Here is a 27,210-nt window from a genome sequence, read left to right as displayed (position 1 = left end):
CAGACTCCAAAAGCACTCCTAAGTCAAGCCTCAAGGTTAGGAAAAAGTCACCAGTGATGGCTGGCCAAAGAAAACAAGAGAAAAGCTTCCAGTCTCTTCAACAGATAGAACAGGCAGCCATAGCCAATTAGAGGAATCTGCTGGAACAGCACAGAAAGTTCCATCTTTTCCCAGCATCCTGGTTTCCTACCAGGTGCCTCTGGGAATCCCATGAGCAGGACACTAACTCAGGAGTCTTCTCCCCCCCCCCCCCCGTTATTTGCCCCCAGCATCTGCCTCTATTTAGCCTGTGAAGAGGAGAGATCTCCACCGCCATTGATCTGTCTAATCCCCAGTTTTTAGAGAGTTGGGGGGAAGCCCAAGTACAGTAAAAGAATGGCAAATATATTGTTCTGGCTGTCCTTACAACCATCTGACAAGGCAGTCCAGTGCTCCTATCTACACTGCATAGGTGAGGGAACTGAAACATAACCCTTTGTGTAAGGCAGAGCCCTAGCTACGGGGGTAGGGGAGTGGGGAGAGGAGGGCTAGCCAGTGTTTTTGTCCCGGGTGAGACTTCCAGAAGGGCACCATTGAAGCTCCCAGCCTGTGTCTGTGCATGTGTGTGCAAATGCACATGGTGCCAAACTGGGTCCTTGACCCATGTGAAATAAAGCCTAGCTTTGCCCCTACATAAGGCCACAGAAGTCCCTAAGTTCCAAAACACACTGCCACCTCACCACTGCTGCCCAACAAATGAGGCCCAGGTGGCAGGCCTGTTTCACAGAAGCCAGCAATGACAAGATGGTCATCAAGCCTCTAGTGATCTGCTGGCAGAGTGGGCTTAACTTGGCATCAGGCCACGCACTTTACTTGAGGGATGGGCTTTGGTAAGAAATGTGATGCCTAAGAGCAGGGGTAGGCAACCTAAGGCCCGTGGGCCGGATGCAGCCCAATCGCCTTCTCAGTCCGGCCCGCAGACAGTCCAGGAATCAGAGTGTTTTTACATGTGTAGAATGTGTGCTTTTATTTAAAATGCATCTCTGGGTTATTTGTGGGGCATAGGAATTTGTTCATATTTTTTTTTCAAAATATAGTCCGGCCCACCACATGGTCTGAGGGACGATGGACCGGCCCACGGCTGAAAAAGGTTGCTGACCCTGCCTAAGAGACATTGTTTGAAGCCTCAAAGACATTGCCGGGTGCCTTTTTCAGACCAGCTGCACTGTGCAAAACAGGAGCCGCACCCCAGAATCCACTGCAAAGTATTGTCGGCTGCACCTCTTGGGTAGCATGCTGCTTCACCCCTTAAAATCCAAGTCAAGCAACCGCTTGACTTCCTTGCTCAGTTGGGTCAGCCACAAGTGTTTGCTTCAGCTTTGAAAAGGCAGACAGGCTTTAGTGGCTTCTTGATCTCCTAGAAGACTCAACGGGTCTTGTGAGGTAGGTGTTTACTTTTCCTCATATGCCAGCAAAGGGTGGGGGGGGGGGACCAAATTCCTGAATGAGCATATGGACAGAACAGCTTCTATGCCTTCACGTCATGCACCCTCCACCTCAAGCCAAGACAGTCCAGCTAACCTTGTAACTATGCCAACGCCCAGCATTCAAGGAAGGCATTCATTTGAGCCTTGAGGACACCAAGCACCTTCTTACATATGCAGGAATCCTGCCAGCTCCACCTCCAGGCTCTCTGACTTTTGCTTTCATGTGGTAAACAAAGAGCTCTCCAGGTAACCCATCCAACTAGTGAATTGTACTTCCTTCCTCCATTCCACCCACCTTGTGCTATAAAGAGGAGAAGCTGCAAGCAAACCGAGCCTCTTTAAAGGACAAAAATAGTGACAGTTGCCTCACCAAAAGCTGGGCCATCATCACCAACATGTGGCTTACCCCTGGCCTCCAAGTTCAGTACCTTTGGAGAGAAGAGATGGAGACTTCTACATGCTTAAGAAACTGGCACTGGCTCAGAGAAAGGAGAGGAAATAGAATGGACAGCTCTGAAAAAGACACCATCATCTGTTTCTAAAGGACAATGAAAAGGCAGGCAGAGGTATCCATTCCACTAGTGGGTGGTCATCAGAAACCCAGAAGTCGCTGGGAACACCAACAGTTTTAAAAGCCTTGCAAATCAGCAGAACACACAGAACAGAGTCAGACTGCAAAAAACAAAGAAAATTTGAGGACTTCCTTCCAGAAGTATTGAGCAGAGGATGGAGAGAAGTAATGCAAGAGAACACCAAAGAGGAAGCCAAGAGCCAGGAGAGCATGTTCTGGAGCTCATGGGCCTGTCCAGGACATTTTGATGCCAAGAGGTGAGAAATCCATGGGGCACTTCTCCATCACTGCCCCTCAGAAACACTAGACGCAATCCTGCAGGAAATTTTCCTGCACAAGCTCCATTGAAATGAATCAACAATGGACCTAAGGCAGGAGAACTTTCCATAGTAAGACTGGATCTTACACATCTCTCCCATTCTGAGACACTTAAATATGGCCAAAATCCTCATGGTAGGCAGTAACGAAGCAGAAGCAAACCGAGAAAGCACAGCATGTGAACAAGGATCTCCTTTCTGGCAAGGATCCAGCAAGGCATTGAAGGAGGATGGCAGCAGAGGCCCACACATCTGCTGAATAAGTTGTAGTGGTAATTTGGGTGGTAAAGCTTCTCTCTGCTTCCTTCTCATGCCAGGCTAACCACCCCCCATGGAAATTCAGAGCAGATGTTCCCCGGCACCCTCCCACACACTGCCACCCCTCCTCCTTAAAAAAAGCACAAAAGTAGCTCCAGCAATTCCTAGGCCAGTCTTCACAAACCGGGGCACCAGGCTGCAGGGGGGGCTGACCACAGTCAACAAAATAAATCTAATGGCAAACCCTCCAAGTGTCCCTATTTTCCAGGGACGTCCCTGAATTAGAGAAGCCGTCCCTGTTTCTGATTTGATCCCGGAATGTCTCGCTTTTTCTCAGGATGTCCCTATTTTCATTGGAGAAATATTGGAGTAAAGAGTTATCCAACCTGTGAGCCGTCTGAAGGCAATCCTGCATACAGAAGGTTTTTTTTTTAAAAAAATGTTTACTGTTTTATTATGTTTTTAATAAATGTTGGAAGCTGCCCAGAGTGCTGGGGCAACCCAATAAGATGTGTGGGATATAAATAGTAAAATTATCATTATGGAATGGGATGTCCCTATTTTCACTGGAGAAATTTTGGAGGGTATATGATGGATCAAGTCACAAGGAAGAAAAGGTGTTGTTGGATTACAACTTGCATCAGCCCAGCCAGCACAGCAGCGCTAACTCCAGCCCCAGGCCATGCTGCCAGAGCACAAGACCAAGGGCCTGCTTCATAAGGCGGACAATGATTCTCAAGAGGCAATCATAGAACTGTAGAGTCGGAAGGGACCCCAAAGCATCATCTAGTCCAACCCCCTGCAATCTCAACATGCAATCCTCTTTCCAGTTTGAAACCATATAGAACCCTGCTTAGCTTGGCCCATGTGCACCACCGCCAAGGGGTAGCCAGCAGCTCCTTCGCCCCCGTCTGATTTTACACGGTCAGCTCCTCGCGAGAAGGGCCTGTCCAGCCTTCACTCCGGCTCGCGGAGCTCTAAACAGCACGATATACGCCAATGACGTTACAGACACAAAACTACACCGCGGCACAAAAGCTTCCATGGGCCAGAATCCACTTCAACCAAGAGGGAGAAACAAAACGAATGTGCGCAAATCCGAGGAGGCTTTTTCCTGAGTAACTAACTGCCCGGGTTTTTTTTTTGGGGGGGGGGGTTAATTGCAAAGTGCAAAAGACACAAGAATATCTTCGGTGGGCGTGTGATGCCCATATTTCTCTGGCTTTCCCTCCGCCCTGGCTACAAACAGAGCTTCGGAGCTTCCCCACTCTTGCAGAACCAAGCGAACTTCGCCGCCCGGGACTTTCCGATCTGGCCCCCAAACCGGGCGGCGAAGGCGGCAGGGGAGGCTTGGGTCCTCCGCCCGGCTCCGGGCGCGAAGAGGCCGCGTGCGCTGCGAGCCGAGCGCCCCTGGTACCCCGCGGCCGAGGCCCAGCGAGGCCGGCGCCGGCGCTCTCGGGACGCCTCACTCACCATGGCTCGCTGGCTGGCCGGCTGCGCTCCGGCTCCGGCTGCTGTCTCGCTCACTGGCAGGCTGGGTTCAAGGCGCTCCGGCCCGAGCGCGGCGGTGAGGAGGCCGGCGGGGCGCCCGCGCCATCACACAGCCAGCCGCCGCCGCCACCGCCGAGTCCTGAGGGAACTTTGGAGCCGGCGCGAGTGGAGCTGGGCGGCGCCTCCCCTCGGGGCTCCTCCCGCGGGCCCGCCGGCCGCGCCTCGTTTCCCATACAAGGCCGAACCGGCGCCGGCCCGCCCAGCCTGCGCGCCCTTTCCTGAGGGGGAGCCCGGCGTGGAGCCAGCGCAGGCGGGCGGGCGGGCGAGCGGGCGGCTCCGCTGAGGGAGACGGCTCCGCGCTCCTCGAGCGCTAGGCGGGAGCCTACTGCCCAGTCCGCGCATTACAGTCCTGCCCTCCCGCTCTCAGAGTAGCTGGGTTGGTACAGGTTTGGGATGGCTGGTATTGTTTCGTTACGTTTTCCTCACAACGACCCTGTGAGGTAGGCCGGGGGCCAGGTCCTTCCACTCTCCATCTTCTAAGCCGGCATTGCTTCCAGGAAGGTGCTGTTGCGCAAGGAAAGGAAGCCCACCCCCCAAGCAAAAAGATTTAAGACAACTTACAGAGGGATAGAAAAGTTCCCCCCTCCCCGGCCAAAAAAAAGAAGTGCTCCTTAATATAAAGCCCTCTCGCTTGAAATACAGTGGTACCTCGGGTTAAGTACTTAATTCGTTCTGGAGGTCCGTACTTAACCTGAAACGGCTCTTAACCTGAAGCACCACTTTAGCTAATGGGGCCTCCTGCTGCTGCCGTGCCGCCGGAGCATGATTTCTGTTCTCATCCTGAAGCAAAGTTCTTAACCTGAAGCACTATTTCTGGGTTAGCGGAGTCTGTAACCTGAAGCGTCTGTAACCTGAGGTACCACTGTATTTCCCCACACTGTTGATTGGTTCTGCCATAGGTAACACCCCTGAATAATTTGGCCCTCTTCCAAAGCGTTACTGATTGCGATTGTGAAGGCAAAACTTTGCAACCGTGGCTAGTAGTCACTGTTTGCCTTCTCCTTCATTGTCTGATCCTCCTTTAAACCCATCCAAGTTGTTAATACACTGCGGTGTCCAGACTAGGACTCAGATGTCCAGGGTTCAAGTCCCCTCTTGGCTATCAAGCTCCCTGGCTGACCTTGGACCAGGTTTCGGGCTCTCAGCCTAGCCTACCTCACAGGGGTGTTGTGAGGATAATTTGGAGAGAGGAATTGCATCTTGTACACCACTTTGAGTTCCTTGGAGAAAATACAGAGTTTTCATGTAATAATACAATAAAGCACCAAGAAAGGCATATAGGTGCACAAACATGTTTTAAAAAGATGCCTGGAGGTGGCAAATGTGGGTGAGCACCCAGGCAGAGAGAAGGTGGCTCCATAATACAATGAAGCCCCCCCCCCTTTTTTTAAGAAGATCTAATGCACCGTGACCAAATGATGGACCACTAGCCAGCCAACAACACCTGGGCAAACAGGTGAGTTTTAAGGAGGTGCCAGAAACTGGACCACAGTCCTGGCCTGCCTTATTTTCTCGATTATCCAGAGGCATGCAAAGCTGGGAGGGTTTGGGGAAACTCTTAAAGAGAGCCTAGATCCAGCTGCCTGAGCCTTCTGCTTGGGGGTAAATGCAGGGCTGGGCCAGATGCTTGGCAGCTGCCTGAAGTCGTCCAGTGGTGCCATGGGCCTGGTAGAGAGAGCGTTTCTGGAGCCCAGAGCCCATTGGCTCCAGTCCTTGGCCAGGCTCTGACCTCACAACCAGCTGGGGAATCCTGCGGAATGTTTTGTTTCCTAGGAGGCCAGGTGAGTTCTAGGAGGCTTGGGTCAGTTGAAAGCCAGTTGGATCAGTTAGCAGCCCATAAAGCAGCGATCCTTCTTTTGTGGTCTTGAAAACCTTTTGTGGTCTTTCTGGCTCTGAAGATCTTTTTCATAATGTGCCGCTGGTGGCGTAGAAGGTAAAGTCATGGGAAAGGGGGGAGGCATCCTGAAGATTTGTGCCCCCACCACATGCCTAGTTTTTAAAGATGCTCCTTGGTTTGGTGTCAGCGTTGCTTGTGTTGTTCACTTGTGTTCCTTTGGTGGTGAGAGAGGTTGGGGTGTGATTGTTTGCTTGTGATTGGCTGTGGTGATCTTTGTTTTCGTGTGTGAGTGAGGTGGGTGGGTGTTTTGGATCAGGTTAGCCATATTGATTTGTATGCTGTTGGTGGATTATTGTCATTGTCCTGTTAAACATAATAGAAACACCGCCACCCGACCCCACCCCCATCCATCTTCCCTCTCTCCACCCCCCCTTTCTTTTTTCTTTTTCTTTTTTCTTCTCCCCCTAATGCCTCAACTGGTTAGACAGTGTTCTCGAAGCTACAAGCATGAGTCTGACCAAACTGCGGGTGGCAGTGGAAGACAGGAGTGCCTGGCGTGCTCTGGTCCATGGGGTCACGAAGAGTCGGACACGACTGAACGACTAAACAACAACAATGCCTCAACAAATGAAATGGATCTGTAAAAATGTTACATGGGGGGGGGGGAAATACGAGGCATTACACTTACTTCTGTAAAACAAGAAAATCCTCAATAAAATATCAAGATGGGCGGGAAAAATGCTTCTTGGTTATTTGACCTTTCTAACTCCCATGCTGTGTTACATGAGCCAGCAATTTTCCCAGGGAGTTTTCTGATGAATTTTCTGAGTTTCCCTTTTTGTCACCATCCAAATTGCAACAGTTGGAGTCCCATTGCAACATCTGGAGGGAACCAGGTTTGGGGAGGCTCGATGGAGAAAACTTCAGGGTAATTTAGCATCATAACACTGGGTGACTGGCCAGGGGTTTATCCTGGCTCTGATCAGGAGTAGCCAGAATCAGCCGCTCGCTGTCCAATGTGGAAAGTGGATCAGAAGACCTTGTTAGTCATCTGCAGGAGAGCAGCCCTGAGGTCAGCTCTGCACTCTTTGCAAAATAAGAAGTAACTGGCGGTGCCTTTTGTCTGTTTAAAAAGTTGTTGTGACTTGGCACAGAGTTAGGTGAGTTTTTAAATATTTTTTTATAATTTTAATTTATATTACAACAATAGTTCAACTATAATTCTAACATTTCGAACCTTGACTTCCTTCCCCCTCTTTCTGTGGTTCCTTATATTTATTTTCACATTTTCTGCATACTCCAAATTATCTTAACTCATTCTTTTAATCATCTGTTCTCATATATATTTTTGAAACTGCAGGTTTTTGCAATAATCCCACCAACGTTTTAATCCGTTTACAGTTTATTTGTAAATATCCAATAAACCATTTCCATTCCATTATAAAAAGTTTAGTGTCTTATTCTTCTTATTCGTTAGTTTCTTATTCTTTTGGTAAGCTTTGCCATTTCTGCATAATCCATTAGTTTTACTATCTATTCTTCTTTCATCGGGACATCTACTTCTTTCCATTCTTCCAGCTGTAACTGCATATATAAATACATTTCTATACTGTTTAGGTAGTTCTGATCCTATAATTCCCAAGAGAAAAGCTTCTGGTTTTCTTACAAATGTTATCTTAAATTTTTTTCAATTCATTATATATCATTTGCCAGCAAGCTTTGACCTTATTACAAGACCACCACATGTGGAAAAAAAACTTTCTCTTTACACTACCCACACTTACTCGCTTTTGATTCATACATTTTTGCCAGTCTACTAGGTGTTAATATATATAACATTTTTCATATAATTTTCTCTTATACCATAGCAAGTTGTAAATTTCATATTCGTATTCCACAATCATTCTTATGCCTCCATTTCTATGTTATGACCAATATCTATTGCCCAATGTATTGTTGAAGATTTCACTTGTTCAACCTTTGTTTCCCATAGTAATAACATCTTATGCATTTTAATGTTACAGTCTAACAGATCTTTGCTTCTCCCTTCTTCCACAGAACAGCCAGAGTCTCAGATGGGAGAGCCAAGGCGGACCCCTCCCTCCCCTCTGAGCTGGAAGAAGTCTTCCAGTACGATGGGAGCCTATGGAGAGAGACGGTCGGCCGGAACATCGCCACCTGTCTTCCAGCAGAGGTCCTAAGGCAGGAAGCCATCCATGGTGAGGAGGGTTTTTCTGTGGCTCATACCTCAGGTCTCCTTCAGAAATATTGGGCAAGGGAGTTCAGGGGAATCTTCACTTTCATAAAGCATGGGGAGGGAGAGCGTGCCTGGGAGATCAGCTGGGAAGTGGCTCCTTCTCCCTCCCAAGGGTAGCCTGGAACTTTTGAGTTCTCAGAAATGGCCAGGAGATAATTTTTCTCCAAACAAGAACCAGAATGGCAGTGGTGGACTTTGGGCTCTCAAATTCCAGTGACACCCTGTGCAACTCCCCCCCCCCCCCAGCCCACTGCCTTCTCTGTTCCAGAGCATTGTTTTGCCACCCCCTGTAGTGCAGCACCCAGTGTGGCCACACCGGGCATGCTGCCCTAAAACCGCCAGAGCCATGGGGTGCTTCCTGGTGTCCAGGCTGGCAAATGGCCACAGCTCAGCGGTGGAGCCCTTGCCTTGCCTGCATGAGCCCCAAGTGCAGTGGCATCTCCAGGAAGACCTGGGAAGGAGGGACCCCTGCCTGAGGTGCTGGACAGCCACCTGCCAGTCAGCATGGAGGTCACTTTGGGCCAGGAGGACCCAACTCCTTGGCACCCCACCAATGGCCACTCTTTGGGCTTTGCTCCCAGTTCAGGAGGAGAGCAGGATCCATCTCTCCTTGTCAGGCAGAGCCCAAGTCTTTTTTGAAAGAACAGCCCGTTTTAGCTGCCTCTTATCCAGACCCTGCTGGGATGCGGCCTCTACCTGACGTTCTTCCCCTTCTGCCCTCTTTGTACAGAGCTGTTTATGACGGAGGCCTCCCATCTGAGCTCCCTGCGTATTGTGGCCGTGCTCTTCTATCAGCGGCTCCATACAGAAAAGCTCCTTTCGCAGGAGGAGCTGACCCTTGTCTTCCCCGACCTAAGAGAACTGCTTAAGATCCTGGGAATGTAAGAAGGTGAGGGGTTTCTGGGAGACGATATATAATGAACTGAAAAAGATGTTGAAATATACATTTGTAAAGAAACCAGAAGCTCTTCTGTTAGGAATAGTAGGAAATGAAATAAATAGAAAGCACTGTAAAATTTTCCAATATGCAGTTACAGCGGCGAGAACATTAATGGCCCAAAGATGGAAACAGGAGGAATTACCGACCCTGGAAGAATGGAGAATGAAAATGATGGACTATGCAGAACTGGACAAATTAACTGGAAAGATTAAATATCAACGAGACCATAGGTTCATCGAGGACTGGGGAAAATTTGTAGAGTATCTGAAAAATATATGTGATGAACAAACAACAATTGTGGGATTTCAAGAAGCTCTGTGAAAGGTTGAGGAGTATTGTAAAAAAGAAAATAAGATTGGGAAGGTATATAAAAAGGCAGTATTAAATTTAGGAAATGCATAACTAAAATTTAATTATGGATGATTGGCAGATAAACTGAAGGAAGTCCATAATATATAATTTGTGATAAACTTTAGATATGGTATTATATGTATATTGTATTGAAAATTAATATAAACATTTACAGTGGTGCCCCGCAAGACGAATGCCTCGGAAGACGAAAAACTCGCAAGACGAAAGCGTTTTCCGTTTTCTGAGTTGCTTCGCAAGACAGATTTCCCTATGGGCTTGCTTCGCAAGACAAAACGTCGTGCGCCTTTTTTAAAAAAACCGCCAATCCATGCCTATGGGAAACCGTCAATACACATTGGTGCTTCGCAAGACGAAAAAACTCGTAGAACGAAAAAACTCGCAGAACGAATTAATTTCGTCTTGCGGGGCACCACTGTATTTAAAAAAAAAAAGAGACTGCTTAAGATTCATGGTAAGTCTGCTTCCCCTCCAGACCAGTCCCCATTCTGTGGCTGGCCCAGGCCTCCACCTCTTCCTGGGTGGGTCAGGGGCAGAGGGATAAGGGACAAAAAGAAAAGCACAGCATCCAAAGAGCTCTGCAGCAGGATCAGGCCCAAGGGGCCCAGCCAGACCTGCAGCCTGTTTTCGGGGGGGGGGGCCACAAGTAGCAGGGCAGGAGCTCGAGCGCAACCCCAGGAACAGGGGTTGTTCAGAGGCATCCACTGCCTTGGACAGGGGAGGATGGAGGGGGCAGCCTGTTGCTGCCTCTAAGCCTAACCTACCTCACAGGGTTGTTGTGAGGATTAAATGAGGACGGAATCCATAGACACCCTCTTAAGCTCCTTGGAGGGCAGGGTGGGGTGTAAATGACATAAACAAATGAGACACCTTGTCTCTCCACCACTGAGAAAGTGGCATTTTAAAAAGAGCAGGCCGTTCCGTCCCCCTCCTGTCCCTGCTGGGGTTATTCTTTATTCCCCCACTCCCGTTGCCTTGCTAACCCCCCCCCCCCGTGTTTCTTCCCTCCCCTCCCAAGTTCTCTGTCAGGGAAATGAGGGATCTGCTGGAGAAAGGACCCCTCATTGAGGAGTTCGGGGACCTCCTCCTTTCCCAGGTAAGGATCCCAGAGCAGGGTGGAGAGGCTGGCGGCAGCTGGGAAGGGGCTGCCTGTGGGTCTCCAGTGGACTGGGGCCCTTGATTTCCTGATGCTCACCAGGCGTGTTTCCTCTCCCCTGCCTGCTCTGGCAGGCCATCCTCAAAAGCAGCTTGCAGCAGGCCATTCTTAAAATGAAGCAGCAGAGGGATGCTCAGTTCCGGCGTGTCATCCAGGTAAGCTGTGTGAGAAGAGGAGGTTGAGTTCATGGAAGGGGCCTTCTCAGCTGCTGGCTGGCCACTGTCCCTGGCGGGCTCTTTTCCCATGCTGGCCCTGACAGATTGGATGGGTCCAGCAAAGTTCCCAGCCTTTTGAGGTCTGTTCCAGTTGTCCTCAGTTTGCGGGCTGAGGACTTTCCGGCATATGGGCATAAAGGGGGGTTCATCATCAGCCTGCTGTCCAAAAGCTGCCACAAGAGAGTCCATTGTTGGCCGATTTTGACACCTTAGGCAACAACTCCAGGCCGTGTCCATGGACCCCGTCAGGACCCAGACTGCTGCAAACTGCCTGATCTGGGAGCTGAAGCAGAGAAATCGGTTGGTGGGGAAGTATGCCAGTGAATTTCAGCTGCTGGCACAGGAATTGGCTTGGAATCAGGCAGCTCTGGTGGACCAGTTTCAAGAAGGGCTTTCAGACCCAGTTCTAAACAAACTGACCCACACAGAGTGCCTGGCGGATCTGCAAAACCTGATTCACCTGTGCTTCAGGATCGCTCGTTGCCTACAACAGTGCCAACAGGACCCATCTGGTAGCATCTTCTCTGGGGGTGCTGTGCCCCAACCCGCTCCAGAAGTGCCTCCTGCTGAGGAGTCACTGCAAATAGGGGGAATTCACCCTCATTTGGTGGCAGTTGACAATGAAAGGAGACACAGAGAGGGAGACCAGCCCTGCAGACCTGGGCCATGATCAATTCAGGGGCTATGACCAACTTCATGGCCATGGACTTTGCTACCTGGCAGGGAATCCCCAGTCACCTCTTGTGGTAGAAACAATTGATGGCCTGCTTTTGGCCTTGGGACCGGTGACTTGGGCAGTGGACAAGCTGCAGTTGCAGGTGGGGACTCATAGTGAGGAGACAGAGTTTTATTTGGCTTCTGCACTCCATTTCCCCATTGTGTTGGGCCTGGAGTGGTTGGAGGCCCATGATCCACACATCAGTTGGTCCCAGAGGACAATCAGCTTTGGTGTCCCTGGCTGCATGGGCCATGTCTGTTTGGCACCAGCAGCCCTGGCAGCAGGAATGGAGAAGGATGGGCTTGCCGACCTGCCTGCTAAACATGCCGAGTTTGCTGATGTGTTCAGTGAAACAGAAGCAGACCTCTTGCCACTTCATTGACCTTACAACTGTCCTATCAACCTGATTCCTGGGGCTCAAATTCCAGTAACCTGTATCTCCCTTTGTTGGAACCTGAATGGGCCACGTTACGTGAGTTCATTATTACCAAGAATCTGCAGAGGTGTTTTATATAACCCTCTTCCTCACCAGCTGCTGATTCTGTACGATTTGTGAGTAAGTTGGGGGAGTTGTGGCTTTGCAATGATAGCTGGTGTTTAAACCAGGTTACCATCCATAATTGATATTCACTTCTCTTCATTGCTGAAATTTTGGAGCGGCTGCGGGGGGCCACACTATTCACCAAGCTGGACTTGCAGGGAGCCTATAACCTGGTGCACATCTGTGAGGGTAATGGATGGAAGACAGCATTTCGGACACAATATGGGCACTTTGAGTACATCGTAATTCCCTTCAGCTTGACCAACATGCCTGGTCTTCCAACATTTCATGAATGATGTGTTCCAGGACCTCCTTGACTGCTTTGCTTACCTTGACAACATCCTGAACAACTACTCTTTGGCCACTGACCATGAGCAGCATGTATACACCCTGCTGCAGAGATTACAAGAGCATTGCCTGTTCGCCAAGCTCTCGAAGTGTGAGTTTGACAAGCCCACCATCAACTTCCTGGGCCATTCTATCTCAGCCAATGGCATTGCCATGGACCCTGGGAAGGTGGAGACTATTTTGTCCTGGCAGTCTCCCCATAACCCCAAGGAGGTGCAGAACCTACTGGGATTTGTGAACTACTATTATTCGTTCATCCTGCACTTCACTCAGGTAACAGCATCTCTGACCATCCTCCTTCGGAAAAAGGCTGTGTTTGTCTGGGATGGTGCAGCTCAGAAGGCATTAGATGCCTTGAAGGCTGTGTTTGTTTCACAACCCATCCTTAGGCAACCGGACCCAACACTGCCGTTTGTGGTGGAAACCAATGCTTCGGATGTTACGGTAGGGGTGGTGCTACTGCAGGCCGACCCACAGCCTTCGGTGTTCTACCCCTGTGGGTACTACTCCTGAAAACTTCAACCGGGAGAGCGGAATTATGACATTTGGGATGAGGAACTATTGGCTGTCGAAGTGGCCTTTGAGATGTGGCATCATTTGTTAGAGGGGGCCCGTTATCTGTTTGAAGATCAGACAGACCATCGGAACCTAGAACATCTCCAGTCACCCAAGAAGCTGAATCAGCGCCAGATCCGGTGGTCCCAGTTCTTCAATTTCAATGTCATCTATATTCCCCGCAGCCAGAACCAGCAGGCTGATACCCTGTCTAGGAAGCCGGAGTTTGAGCGGGTCTGATGATGCATCACATACAGCCACGGTCTTGCCTCCTGCCAGCTTTGCTATGGCCCAAGTTCCTAGGGACTTTCTGTGGGAGCTGCATGAGCAACAACAGCAGGATGCCTATTTGCAGCACCAGCAGCAAGAATTGCCTGAATGGGCCGGACACACTCCTTGCCATTGGACTCTGTACCAGGACGTGCTTCTTTTTTGGTACTGTTATTATGTGCCTGCTGGTCCACTGCAGGGAATTTTTCTGTGGTTATGCCATGACAGTCTTCCGGCAGGGCACTTCGGACATTTCAAAACTTCATTTGCTGGGACTTTTGGTGGCCTCATCTTTGGGTCAAGGTGGAGCAATATGTGGCCTCCTGCCCAGTCTGTCGTCGGGCTAAAGACAGTTCTGGCAAGCTGGCAGGACACCTTCTACCTCTACCAATTCCTGAACAGCGCTGGAAGACTGGACTTTATCACGGACCTGCCTCCATCCCAGGGGCACTACCATTTTGGTAGTGGTGGATACCTTGACCAAGATGGTGCATTTTGTCCCTTGCACTTGCCTTCCCTTGGCCAGAGAAACTGCAGACCTCTTCTTGAGGGAGGGTGTTTTGGCTCCACAGCCTGCTGCAGCATCTGGTGTCCAATAGAGGACCGCAGTTTACTCCCTGCATTGGATGAATGACAGTGGGGCCTTGGCTACTCTTTAAGTGACCTTACCTGGGCCACCAATGAAAGGGGATCGCTATCTGCCCTATCTTCCACTTAAAATAATTGGATTTTTGAATAAACAGCATATGACACAAATATGTAATCTACCATACTGCCCCCATTCTGGAATATATAAGCATATTGCCCAAATTGATAGATGATCCTATTTTGTGAGGAAATGTCTGTGGTGTTAATATTGTCCTCATCTAGGGCAACAGCTTTACTTATTAGGTCATTATCCCCCCCCCCCCATTCTCATATTAAAATCCCCACATAAAAATACCTCTGTTGTTGGGAATTTTGTCTCAATACATTGTAGAACTTGTTCTAGATCCTGCCAGAGTTGTTTTGCATCGTGGTTTATGTGTTTAGGCAGTGCTTTTTTCCTTAAAAAAATGTTTAGGGGTACTCTCATTTTGACTCAAGAAAATCACCATTTTATAGTTCAAATCGGGAAAAATAAATGCAGTAAATGGACAAAAGTATAAAGATTCAGAAAATGTTTAGGGTTATGCGTACCCCTGCGTACCCCCAGAAAAAAGCACTGTGTTTAGGAAGGATATACAGCGGTAGCTCGGGTTACAGACGCTTCAGGTTATAGACGCTTCAGGTTACAGACTCCGCTAACCCAGAAATAGTACCTCGGGTTAAGAACTTTGCTTCAGGATCAGAACAGAAATTGCGCGGCGGCAGCAGCAGCGAGAGGCCCCATTAGCTAAAGTGGTACCTCAGGTTAAGAACAGTTTCAGGTTAAGAACAGACCTCCAGAACGAATAAAGTTCTTAACCTGAGGTACCACTGTATACATTTAAGCAGATACATGAATTCATTTTAGGAAGGTTTACTAATACTGTCCGGATATAACCATTATTTGTTAATTTCAGCTCCTTTATATCCATTTGTGTGTTGCAAGAGAGGACAGCCACACTGCCACTTCCACATCTGTATTTACCTGTTTTAACTGCTGGGCAGAACACTATTTTAAAGCCTTGTAAATGGATGCTGGTGGTACCTGTTCGCCAAGTTTCTTGTAGGCACAGTAAATCAAATGATTGCATATAAGTAATAAATTCAGGATCAACAAATCTGTTTATCCACCCTGCCGAGTTCCATGACAAGATATGTAGTGAATGCTCAGTGTGCTTTTGTTGTTGTTGTTGTTTAGTCGTTTAGTCGTGTCCGACTCTTCGTGTGCTTTACTTCTAATCTGTCTGATCTAAACAACCTGTGGTACCCAAAAAACGCTGCTATTGCGAAATTGGGCAGTTTGCATCTTCTCATGCTCTTCAGCATCCATGTCTTATGCTGATTCCAATGGGCTACCCAGTTCGTGTGGTTCTAGATATCTGTTGGCTAGTAATTCTTTGCCAGAGCAAGGATTTTTATTCTGTGTCTAACAGGGATATTTTCAGCCTCTGCCTCAACAGTGATCTTAAAATCAGATTTTGAATAGTGGCAATTGAATCTGTTCCTTCAAACTTGGGCTGGGTACATGTCCGTAAATGTCTCAATTTAAATGGTAGCTCCAATTTGTCCATAATCCTGTGTTGTTCTTCATCAGGGGGTTTGAGGAAGGAGGATATCAATTCTTCTGCTGGTTCCACCCAGTCAAATTGGTCTGGGGCCAGCTGTTTGGGGATTGACTTATTCTGGTAGGGAGTCACTTAAATTGTTTGAGTAGACACCTTAATTTTTTTATGGTGGTTCTGCTTTTCTTGGGTTAAATCATCACCCTGATTTGGCTTATTTGACTCTTCTCCGCTCCTGAGCTTGTGATAGATCTTTGCTGCTGTTCAAAAGGAAGGTATGAAGACCTTGCTTTTTTAAAGTGCCAGTGGGGAATCACAACTTTCTTGACTAGTTCAAGTCCCTGACCAGTCAAAGTGTCTCTTTCACCTCTGAGGCCAACATTAGAATATTTTTGGGTAGATAGCTTTATTTAGGTCTTTTGTTAGGTCTAGTATTTCCCATTGACAGTTTGCTGGAAAGGTCAAGCATGTGCTGTTACACTCAGGGGATTGTGGCTGCCCCTCATCTGGCCAGCACAAAACAATTTATTCAAACATTTACAGTGTTTTTTTATTCATAAAAGAGAGTTTATAGGCTTTAATTAATAATGTTATTATATGGGGGTGGGTTATAGGTTTGTTTATTTTTTGTTCTTGTTATGTATTTTGTGCTTTTATATTGCATTTTTATGTCGTCGACACTCTGTGATTTGTGGATTAAGGGCAGTATGTACCTTTAGTAAATACATTTAATAACTTCCACAAGGTGTGTGCCTCTGCTTTGCCCCCTGCTGTTTGATGGATGAGGTGTTGACAAGCCCTTTTGCAGAGCCCAGCCTCCTACTGACACTGTTTTTCCTATAGAGGCTGCTGTTTCCTAAGGGGATTTAAAATTCAAAGAGCAACTGCCATTTTTCTGTAGTGCTTTCTTGGCATATGGGGCTGTGTTTGTGCTTCTGTATACTTGCAAGCATGCACTTATCCCCATGTATTATATTCATGACAAGAGGATGACACAGCCCTCCACAACAGCACCCCCTTTGCTGACGGAGTTACAAGCTTGGTGGATTAAGGGGATGCTGTCAACATAATGTATCTTGATTTCAGTCTGTCTTGATTTCAGTTCCTCCCTGGCAGGGCCTTCAGTATTGAGGAGCATTCCTTTACATTAACTTCAGACACGTGAAGTTTTCCCCACCATTTATATCCATGAAGGGAAAAGCTTCAGTTGTAAATTTCCATACACCAAAAGCAGGGCCTCTAGAAAAGAGAGCGCCCCCACTCCTCACATTCTCTCGTTGCCACAAAAGAACTGCAATCTCTCCAGAACATTTAATCCATTTTACTTTTTAAAGCACAACATTTTTTATAAAAATGTGCTTGGACTCGTCACATCTAATTTGACACAACATGTGCATCCTCAAACACCCTAATTATAACCTTTTACAGGTTATAACCAGTCTCAAGAAGAACGCTTTCCTGGCCATGGCTGACAGCAAGCAGGGCCATAGCTACGGGGTGGCGAGGTGGGCCCCCACCAGGGATGCAGGCGAGGTGTGTGTGGCGGTCCCGTAGGTACGAGGGTCCTAGGCCGTATAGGGCTTTAAAGGTTAAAACCATCACCTTAAACCTGATCCTGTACTCCACCGGGTGCCAGTGCAGCTGGTATAGCACCGGGTGAATGTGATCTCGCAGCGAAGACCCCGTAAGGAGTCTCGCTGCAGCATTCTGCACCCGCTGGAGCTTCTGGGTCAGTCTCAAGGGCAGCCCCACGTAGAGCGAGTTACAATAATCCAGTCTGGAGGTGACCGTCGCGTGGATCACAGTGGCTAGGTCAGGGCGAGAGAGGTAATAGCTGGTGATAGCCACTTTCTATAGGAACCTAAGAAGGGCCCTTCTGGATGAGACCAAAGGCCCACCATCCAGACACCTCCAGGGCACTCACAAGAAACTGAAGGCAACAATGTTCCCCAGCTGTTTATCTCCAATATCAGATAGCCAGACGGCCTCTGGAAATAGAGGCTCCATCAGCTATTGTGGCTAACATCGTAAGAAGCTAAAGGCTTCTAGTCCCACATCCTCTTTTCCCATGATGTCCACTTTGATGTCTGTGGAAAGCCCCTGGAAGGATGGCATGGAGGCAGTATCCCTTTCCCTAGTAATCTATCAACCATTGTTAATTTAACTAATCCCTTTTTAAAAATTTCAACCACAACTATATAGATGGGAGACACCTGGCTTACTAGCAGTACATGTGAAAAGGATATATAGGGGTCTTGGTGGACCACAAGCTTGACATGAGTCAAAAGTGATACAGCAGCAAAAAAAGCTAATGCTATTCTAGGCATAGTGTTCAGATCAAGGGAAGAGTACCACTCTGTTCTGCCTTGGTCAGACCACATCTGGAATACTGTGTCTAGTTCTGGACACCACGGTTTAAGAAGGATGTTGACAAGGTGCAATGCATGCAGAGGAGGACAATCAAGATGATCAAGGGTCTGGAAACAAAGCCTTATGAAGAGCGCTTGAAGGAGCTGGGTTTAGCCCTGGAAAAGAGGAGACTGAGATAGCCATCTTCAAATATCTTAAGGGCTGTCACATGGCGGAGGAAGCATGCTTGTTTTCTCCTGCTCTAGAGGGTAGGACTTGAACCAATGTCTTCAAGTTGCAAGAAAGGAGATTCCGACTAAACATTGGGAAAAACCTTCTGACAGTAACAGCTGTTCAACAGTGGAACAGACTCCCACAAGAGGTGGTGGACTCGCCTTCCTTGGAGGTTTTTAAACAGAGTTTTAAACAGATTCCTGCATTGCGGGGGGTTGGACTAGATGACCCTTGGGGTCCCTTCCAGCTGTAAGATTCTATGATTCTCTATCTAACTCCACCTTGAGGAAGCCTAATATGATTTTTTGGTTGGACCTATACTCACAGGGTAGTTGCCTCCTTCCCCCACTTGTGCTAGATATGGCTAGGTTTTGTTTATGGTATTTGATCCAATTTCATAAAGAAATTTAAGAAAGGAAACAACCTGCTTTCAAGGAACACAGGAGGCAGCGTGGTTTATACGTACTTGAAACTTAGGTTGTTGGGATTGAGAGAGAATGGTTGCATTTACGCCTACACGCCCTACACAATCACCATAGACTCATAAATCACATTCTCTAGTGAGTAGCTTTCCTCTAACACCCTCACCCCACCTCCCAAAGGTCTGCTTAAAAGTAAGCGTCCAGTTTGTAAAGTTAGTGGGCACTTTTTCAGTGGAGCAGAAATCTGGGGGAATGAATGTTCCAACCTGTCAGGGAGAACAGTGGACTCTAGTGGGCATGAGCCAGAATAGCAGGCAAGTCAAACAACAGACTCCAGGCCAGAGTTACCCAAACTGCGTAACTGCAATGTGTAGGTGTGTCACACAAATGCTTCCACGGCTGGAAAGGGGTTAGTTGAACCTCTGGTTTGCTGTTAAAACTGAATTACTGTGCCGTGAAATGATGTGTGTCTCAAAAGTGTGTCACCAACTTGCAACGTTTGGAAAGCTCTGAACAAGATCAAGGGAATCAAGGGAAGTAGATCAAGGGAAGTAATAGTGCCACTGTATTCTGCTCTGGTCACCACAGTTCAAGAAGGACACTGACAAACTGGAACGTGTCCAGAGGAGGGCAACCAAAATGGTCAAAGGCCTGGAAACGATGCCTTATGAGGAACGGCTAAGGGAGCTGGGCATGTTTAGCCTGGAGAAGAGGAGGTTAAGGGGTGATATGACAGCCATGTTCAAATATATAAAAGGATGTCACATAGAGGAAGGAGAAAGGTTGTTTTCTGCTGCTCCAGAGAAGCGGACACGGAGCAATGGATCCAAACTACAAGAAAGAAGATTCCACCTAAACATTAGGAAGAACTTCCTGACAGTAAGAGCTGTTCGACAGTGGAATTTGCTGCCAAGGAGTGTGGTGGGGTCTCCTTCTTTGGAGGTCTTTAAGCAGAGGCTTGACAACCATATGTCAGGAGTGCTCTGATGGTGTTTCCTGCTTGGCAGGGGGTTGGACTCAATGGCCCTTGTGGTCTCTTCCAACTCTATGATTCTAAGATGATCCTTGGTGTCCCTTTCAAGCCTACAATTCTCTGATTCTTTCCCAAGAAAGATGTTTGTCTTTCTTAATGTCTGCAACAGCAAGTGGATAACTTAGACGTGTGAACGGGTCAGCAGAAACCACAAGACCCAACGGAGAGGGCTTCTGTGTCCCCACCTCACATTACCTCAGGGCCAAACTAGATGTGATGACTGACGGGAGAAGGCCAGCCATGGTTGCTGAATCACAATAAATAGGAAAAGCTTCCCTTTACTTCCCCAATTGTGCTTTTCCCCCAGTGTGAGCTGGGCTTAAAGTGCTTGTAGTGATGGATCCAAGGGAGGAAAGGCAGGTATGGGGTTAAGATCTCGCCCCTGTCTAAAATTAAAATTAGACATCCACCCCAACAACCCTATTAATGAACAAGCTAGGCATGTGAGTTTTGTTTTAAGGTGGTAAGCCCATCTGGGTCTTATCTGACCCTCAGACAAAGTGGTTTTCATTCCATTAGAGACAGTTCACACAGTTCAGCTATGAATCATCAACTTTTTGAGGAACCAAGCGACCCAGAGCTGGACTAACCGGGTTTCAGTACTTCTCTGGGGCTGAGTTGGCCACACTCCAGCCATGTTGCTAATGGTTCATCCTGCCCACCATGTAGTGAGTTTCATACGCCTAACGCCAACAACACCTAGCATTAACAAAGGATAACTGTTGTCATTCTAAGCAACAAGCTAGCAATTGGGCCAGGACTGTGAGTGGGAAACAACTTACACCAACATGAAATTCCCCTTGGGATGAGCAGAATCTCTAGGCCTGTCGCTGGCTCAAGCCAGACCCCAGGTGCTTCTCGTGACATTGCCTTCCCTTGAGTCACATGTTTCAAATCTACCTCAATCAGATGAAGCCCAAACAAATTATGCTTTTCAGCACTGAGTGAAACTCAAGATTTGTTTTTCCAAACCGTTGTAGTTTAAAATTTATGGGAAATCTAAAGTATACACAATATGGGTTTTGGGAGGCATGTTTCCCTTAGCTCTGCCCCTAGTCTGCTATTCTTGCTCTGTTCTTTTTTCTTTTCTGAGAACGTCTTGTTTCCTCCATGTTCCAAATAAGTCAAAGCTTCCTTTTCAGTCTGATTATATTTATTGTCCAAAAACAGCCTGCTGCCATGCTGGACAGAAGTTCATAACTACCGAGCAATGTTCCCTTCTACCTTTGACAGTCCTATTTACAGAAATAACAGAATAGAGCAGAAATTTCCAAACTGTGTGTCGCGACACATTAGTGTGTCAGTTGTAGTGTGTAGGTGGGTCACATGAACGCTCCTCTTGCTGCTTCCAGAGCTGGAAAGGAGTTAGTTTAACCTCTGGTTTGCTAGTAAAACTGAATTACCGTGTTTGTTTGTTTGTTTAATTTATATCCTACCTTCGCTACAAGGAGCTCAATGTGGCATACATTGTTCTCTTTTTCCCCATTTTATCCTCATAACAAGGTAGGTTAGGCTGAGAGTGAGTGACTGGCCAAGTGGGGATTTCAACTCCCGTCTCTCCCAGGTCCTAGTCCAGTACCATAACCACTGTGCCACACTAGCTCTCATGTTTGCAGAAGAGGCAGGAGGGCTTTCTACTGTAGGACATCATGGTCCCATCTCTTCCAGGAAACCTGGCTACCAGTGTTTGCGTCTGATATTGGCTAATCAGGACAGACTAGGCATCTTCAGCTAACAGAAGTGGTCCCAGAAAGGTGAGGCTTGCTGTTGAGTACCCCACGCTCATTCTTGGGGACCTCAATATTCCCACTGCTTTTTCAATAACTTCATGGCTGCTAGGACAGCCACCGAGATGTCCTAACCTGTAATCTGCCCCAATACCTGTAGGCGGGGGGAGGGAAGGCTTACTCTGAATTTAATGCTCTTGGCTAGGCAGGGAGCTGGTGATGTGACTGTAAATGTGTATTTATTTAGCTCCTTTTTTATAGACATATCTCTTCCTGGACAGTTCCAGGCTTTTGACAACTCTGAAGAATTTGCTACTCTTATATGAACCTGCCAAAACATTATGCCAGAAGTCTTCCTGTGGGTGCCGCCTAATAATAATAATAATAATAATAATAATAATAATAATTTATTAATTATACCCCGCCCATCTGGCTGGGCTTCCCCAGCCACTCTGGGCAGCTTCCAATAAAATATTAAAATACTGTAATACATCAAACATTAAAAGCTTCCCTAAACAGGCCTTCAGATGTCTTCTAAAAGTCTGGTAGTTGTTCTTCTCTTTGACATCTGCTGTTCGACAGGGAGGGCACCACTACTGAGAAGGCCCTCTGCCTGGTTCCCTGTAACTTGGCTTCTCGCAGTGAGGGAACCGCCAGAAGGCCGTCAGTGCTGGACCTCAGTGTCCGGGTAGAATGATGGGGGTGGAGACGCTCCTTCCAATATACTGGCCTCACCCTCCTTCAGGGGAGAAGCAAGTGCCCTTTTCAGTTGTGGCTCCCCTTTATTAGAATGTCCTCCTCAGAGACACCCACCCAGCACCCTTAAAGCTTTAGGGGCCAGCTACAGCCTGATATTTGAATGGTAATTTGGAGTTTTATCTTCTGAGACTGATGGGTAAATTGTTATTTTCCTGCTGTCATATGCCACCATTTCATGTGCTGCTGCAAAATTTTTCTCCAATGTTTTCATTATTTTGTGGTGGTTCCGAGTCTTGTGTTGTTTCATTATTACGCTTGGGTTGCGAATGTGATCCATGTGGGATGCACGTTTGCAACCCGCAGCGTTTGCAACCTGCGTCTGTGCACACATGGGTTGCGATTCTGCACATGTGTGACTGCCAAAACCCGGAAGTAACCCGTTCTGGTACTTCCAGGTTTCGGCAGTCTGCAACCCGAAAAAATGCAACCTGAAGAGGACGCAACATGAGGTATGACTGTATATTACAACAAACACTCTGTGAGGTGAGTGAGGCTGAGAGACTTTTCTGAAGTGTGACTAGCCCAAGGTCACCCAACAGCTGCATGTGGAGGAGCGGAGGAGCGAACATGGTTCACCAGCTTACAAGTCCACTGCTCTTAACCAAGACACCATGCTGGTGCAGAGTGCCTCCCATTAACTTTGGCTAGTGGCCCAGCTGTGCCCCTATCCGGACAGGGTTAGCCTAAGTTCTGTTGTCTGTGCTCTGGTAACCTCTAGGTTAGATTATTGCAACGCATTATATGTGGAGCTGCCTCTGAAGATGGTTTAGAAACTTCAGCTGATGCCAAATTTGGCCTCCAGGTTGCTCACCAGGGCAAGACGGTTTGAGCATTTTACACCGATCCTGTCCTGACTGCACTGGCTGCCAATTTGTTTCCAGGCCCAGTTCAAAGTGCTGGTTTTGACCTATAAAGTCTTAAAATGGCTCAGGACCACAATTCCTCAATGCCGTTTCCCATATAAACCCCATATAAACCCGGACCCTGCAATCATCATCTCAGGCCCTTCTTCGTGTGCCTCCTCTGTGATGAAAGGTCCAGCGGGTGGCAAGACAATAATGGGCCTTTTCTGCAGTGGCCCCCCGCTTGTGGAATGCTCTCCCCAGAGATGCTCACCTGGTACCTTCATTACAAGCTATATCATGCCTGTATTCCAAGGCCTGTGGCTAATTAAACAATATTTAGCCTTTTAAACTGAAGTAAGGGTATTGTTTTTGCTTGTTATTATGGTATGTATTTTTGTGTTTTGATATTGTAAATCAACCTGTGATCTTCGGATAAAAGCCGGTACAGAAATTTATAATAAGAATAGTAATTCTCATCTTTGATGTGAAAACCTTGTTGCCAACCTCCCATTTTCCCACTTTTCCAGTGGGTTTTCTTGAGCCCCACCTGGCTTTGCCTAAGCACCTGCCTTCAGCCTCTCACATTTGCTGCTCTGAAACTTGATCTCTGCCTGTTTTGAACCCCAAGTGTGAGTGATGTCTTTCAGCCTACTTGGATAGGCAGCCAGTCCCACTTGCTATAGCCTTGAGGTGCTGGGGTGAAACCCCAAGTGACCGTTCCCCCCAGTTTTCCCACCGGAGGTACAACCTGCCAGAAATTATCCTGCGTAAGGATTCTTGTGTGTGCTTTTCCATGGGGGAGGACTTGTGCAGGAGAACTTCCCAAGGGATGATGCTACATGGCTGAGGTTTGTAGCATTTCATGGAGCCCAACATCCTCTTTGTGGGAAGTTTGCCTCAATGGCCCTGCATGGGGTTCCTTTTGTTCTCTGTAAAAAACCAATACTGCCTGTCTTGACTTTGGTTGGCAACCGTGTTGCTTTGCCACCGGGCCAAACTCTCTCTTACTGGAGGTGGGGGGAGAGGGGGTAATTAATTTCTATGAATGACAGCCCAGAGAAATGTCACCAGGACCTTTTATGTGTAGCAACTTCATTTCCTTACAGCCGAGCATTGTGTGCCTGCAGGAATTCTGTGGCGCACATTGAACAGGATATAAGCTTGAGCTATAGGAAGCCAAAGTGTTCTTTCTGTGTCTGTGCTTTGCCTGGATTAGAATTCGTCACAGCTGGCAATGTGCTTTTGAAAAAGGGAAGAAACTGTTCTTCCCCCTGCCAATCTTCTGAGAGAAGCTGACCCCGCTAGGAAATAATTGTGGGGTAAAGCCTCTTCAAAGAGGATTTGTATGTGCTGATATTTTGTTCCCTATAAATAAGTTCCTTCTCTCTCTCTCCTCTTGAGGAGGGCCTTGCTTCACGGAGGTTGAGATGCATGTTGCTATAGCGACAGCGTCCTGGCAACAACTCCCAGCTGCTGCTTTGCTGCTTCTCCGAGGCCCAGCCAAGAAGAGGCGAGGGGGCTCATCGGTTGCCACGCTCCTCGGTTGCCGCGGTGGAGGCAGGAAGCAGCAACAGAGGGGCACCAGTACATCCCAGCTTCATCCTGACAAGCCTTTAGGTGTGGCTGCTGACCTGAAAAATATCTACACCCCCCCCAAACAAGAAGTGTAGTCGAATATGCTGCTATGATACTCAGAAGCAGATTTGGGGCACTCCAGCCCTGCCCTAACCAGACCCAGGTAAGCAGCCTTGGGAGACAACTTGCTTCCAGTCAGACGTTTAACTTGCATTCGGATGTGGTGAGGCTCCTGCTGTTGACCTCCGGTTCATTTCTGTCACCGTTGCTTCCAACCACCTCCATATTTTCAGGTGTGTTGGCACTGAGACCACACGTCTCTCGCATGAGGGTGGGGAAGCAGAGTGGGGGCGGGGAATGAGGGAAGCCTTCGCTGTCAAGACCAGTGGAGACACTGCATGCCGCCTCCTTCCACCATGCCAGGATCCTGACGACTTTTGGTTTTCCGAAGACACGAGTTTGAGGCGACGGGAACAAAGCCATGTTGAATGCTGTCAGCGGGGCCCTGGATGCAGCTGTGGCATGTTCTGTTGTGAGTTTCTTAGGCTGTTGGGGGGATGCTGCGGGGGGGGGTCTCCCTAAGGAGGGGATGTGTTGTACATTTGTGACTTCTCTCAAAATAGTCAGCGTACGGTGGGGTGGAGGATGAAGAAATGTTCCTTTGAAGATCCAAAATAAACTGGTATCTGAGAGGGAGCATTTCAGTGGGTGACTTGAAACAAACAAATCAACAGCAGGGAGATCTGTGCATTGTGTGGTTGGAGATGGTGGTGGAGAGCTTTTTTGCGCCTTATGACAAGCAGTTTTTGATGGGTCTTCTTTCTTCGGGTATGTTTGCCGTTGTGTTAATTGTAATGAGCTGATGTACATACATAAAAAAGATGCCTTTTCAGGCTGGGATGAGATGGGCCAAGGCTTATTTTGGTGCCTGAGGTGGGAAATCCATATAGCAACTCCTCCTCCCCCATTCCTAATGAGGCATGAACTGAGAAGTTCTCCTGCACAAGTTTCCTAGAAATGAATGGGAGAGATGTAAGGGCTCTCTTGCTCATCTCTCGTTTGTTTCCATGAGGCTTGGGCAGGAGAACTTGACAGTGGAAGTCTGCAAGTTGGACCCAGGGATCCAGCCCCCTGTTGAGGCACCCCCCCACACACACACACAGTCAAGGTAAGAGGGAGACATCTCACTTGCTTGACATTATTCTTACAGTGGGGAGAGATTTCTGCAGTGTCTGAGGGTGGGTGGCAGGAATCTCTGCTTAATTATTACTCTCCAACATCCAACATGCTTGTTTGTACAGTGTTATCCAAAGTTCACTTTCCCAGCAGCAGGGGGGTCAGTTGTTGTTAGCCGGGTCAATGGCTGGCCCTGCCAAAGCGGGGAGAGTTGCAACCTGTCTTTTAAGAAGAGCCCCGCAGGATCCAGGCAAAGGCCCATCATAGTCCACCATCCTCTTCTCACAGTGCCCAGGCAGGTGCCCAGAGTGGCTGGGGAGACCTAGCCAGATGGGTGGGTATAAATAATAAATTTATTATTATATTATTATGAGTCCACAAGCAGGACCTGAGCGCAAGAGCACTCTTCCATTTTTGCAGTTCCCAGCAACTGGTAGCCAGACTGTGGATACCAGTTGGAGGCAGAGCACAGCCATCCCTGGGGTTTGCCATTCCATCAGCTAGGAGCAGGTTTTCCCCTCCTCCCATCATTAGAAATAGAACATAGAAAACACGTCAGGCCATTGGTCCATCTAGCTCAGTATTGTCTACTGGCAGCAGCTCCCCAGAATTTCAGGCAGGGAGTCTTAGCTGGAGTTTTTATTCAATTTATTATAACTCTATACTGCTTTTCATTCAAATGAATCCCAAAGCGACTTGCAAAAAATAAATAATAATATTATGAAACATCATAGAACATCACAAATGCAGCATAGATCATATAGAATAATTAACAAATCATCAGTGAAACAATTACAATCTATAAAGCACTGTTAGCAAAGCAGCAACTAAAAAATAAGCTATACGTCACAATTAAAGCAAAAGTCATATTATATGATTAACAAATCAATGCAACGTTCATAGTTTACAAAGCAACATTAACAAAATAGCAGCCAAAAAATACACTAAGCATTGTTTTTTTATATATAAATAATGGTTGTTTTTTAAAAAGGATTTTCATAGTTAACAAGGGTACAAAGCATCTCTCTTCAATTCATAGAGTCCTTTCTACAGGTCGGTTACACTAAGCACTGTTAAGTTCTTGGGGCAGCACAGGTGAAACCAGCCACCTGATGGAAAACAGAGTCTCTCTCCCCTCACAGTTGTTCCTCTGGAAACAGCTCCCCTGTAAGATCTCCTAGGGCTGGAGGATGGGGCAAGGCAGGTGGGAAAAGCCATTACTTGCTGGCCAACCCAGAATCTCTCTCCCCTCCATGGAGATGGATTGAAACTTGAACCTTCTGCATGAAAGGAACAGGTGCTCTACTGTCCATCACTTAACATTTTTCAGCAACAGGTGCTCTCTTCATCACCCCTCCCCCTCCTCCCCCTACCTCTTTAGGCTGTGGGTCTGTGGGTCAGCTCTCTCCGTTCTGCTGCTAGACTACCTTGAATGATGCCCAACACCTTCACCCAGACAGCTGTTTGTGAAGGCATCTGTACATGTGGGTGGGAAGTTCCCAAGTTCTCAACTTTTCCCTCTGTCACTTGGA

At 47.7% G+C, this 27,210-nt stretch overlaps 3 protein-coding genes across 9 annotated transcripts in view; 2 read left to right on the top strand and 1 right to left on the bottom strand.

Annotated features, from left to right (window-relative positions):
- The window catches only part of MYO1E (myosin IE), a 103,201-nt gene extending 98,763 nt beyond the window's left edge, over nucleotides 1-4,438 (bottom strand). Inside the window, exon 1 of the mRNA XM_083413004.1 lies at nucleotides 4,086-4,438. Coding sequence (XP_083269130.1) covers nucleotides 4,086-4,088 — 3 coding nt within the window. The 5' untranslated portion in view covers nucleotides 4,089-4,438. The remainder of the gene's footprint in view (nucleotides 1-4,085) is intronic.
- Nucleotides 4,439-8,213: 3,775 nt separating this feature from the next.
- LOC310664263 (uncharacterized protein) lies at nucleotides 8,214-14,410 on the top strand. 2 transcript variants are annotated; one of them, XM_083413217.1, is made up of 3 exons: nucleotides 8,214-9,146; nucleotides 10,042-10,662; nucleotides 12,503-14,410. In XM_083413217.1, the coding sequence occupies exons 2-3, from the start codon at nucleotides 10,600-10,602 to the stop codon at nucleotides 13,055-13,057; spliced, it is 618 nt and encodes a 205-aa protein (XP_083269343.1). In that variant the 5' UTR covers nucleotides 8,214-9,146; nucleotides 10,042-10,599; the 3' UTR covers nucleotides 13,058-14,410. The 2 variants fall into 2 exon arrangements, with proteins under 2 accessions (XP_083269343.1, XP_083269344.1); XM_083413218.1 differs by lacking the exons at nucleotides 8,214-9,146; nucleotides 10,042-10,662 and adding an exon at nucleotides 10,833-10,877.
- A 9,576-nt stretch (nucleotides 14,411-23,986) lies between these two features.
- Nucleotides 23,987-27,210, top strand: part of FAM81A (family with sequence similarity 81 member A) — a 47,495-nt gene continuing 44,271 nt past the window's right edge. Inside the window, exons 1-2 of one of the 6 annotated variants that reach the window (XM_083413149.1) lie at nucleotides 23,987-24,665; nucleotides 24,926-25,034. In XM_083413149.1, coding sequence (XP_083269275.1) covers nucleotides 24,612-24,665; nucleotides 24,926-25,034 — 163 coding nt within the window. In that variant the 5' untranslated portion in view covers nucleotides 23,987-24,611. Of the gene's footprint in view, nucleotides 24,666-24,771; nucleotides 24,796-24,824; nucleotides 25,035-25,993; nucleotides 26,013-27,210 lie in introns of those variants that run through there. The other 5 variants (XM_083413151.1, XM_083413153.1, XM_083413148.1 and 2 more) reach the window with 5 other exon arrangements.

This window comes from Podarcis tiliguerta (genome assembly GCF_965153285.1).
Source record: "Podarcis tiliguerta genome assembly, chromosome: 14".
In the NCBI taxonomy this organism is placed as follows: domain Eukaryota; kingdom Metazoa; phylum Chordata; class Lepidosauria; order Squamata; family Lacertidae; genus Podarcis; species Podarcis tiliguerta.
This window is presented reverse-complemented; position numbering and strand designations above follow the sequence as displayed.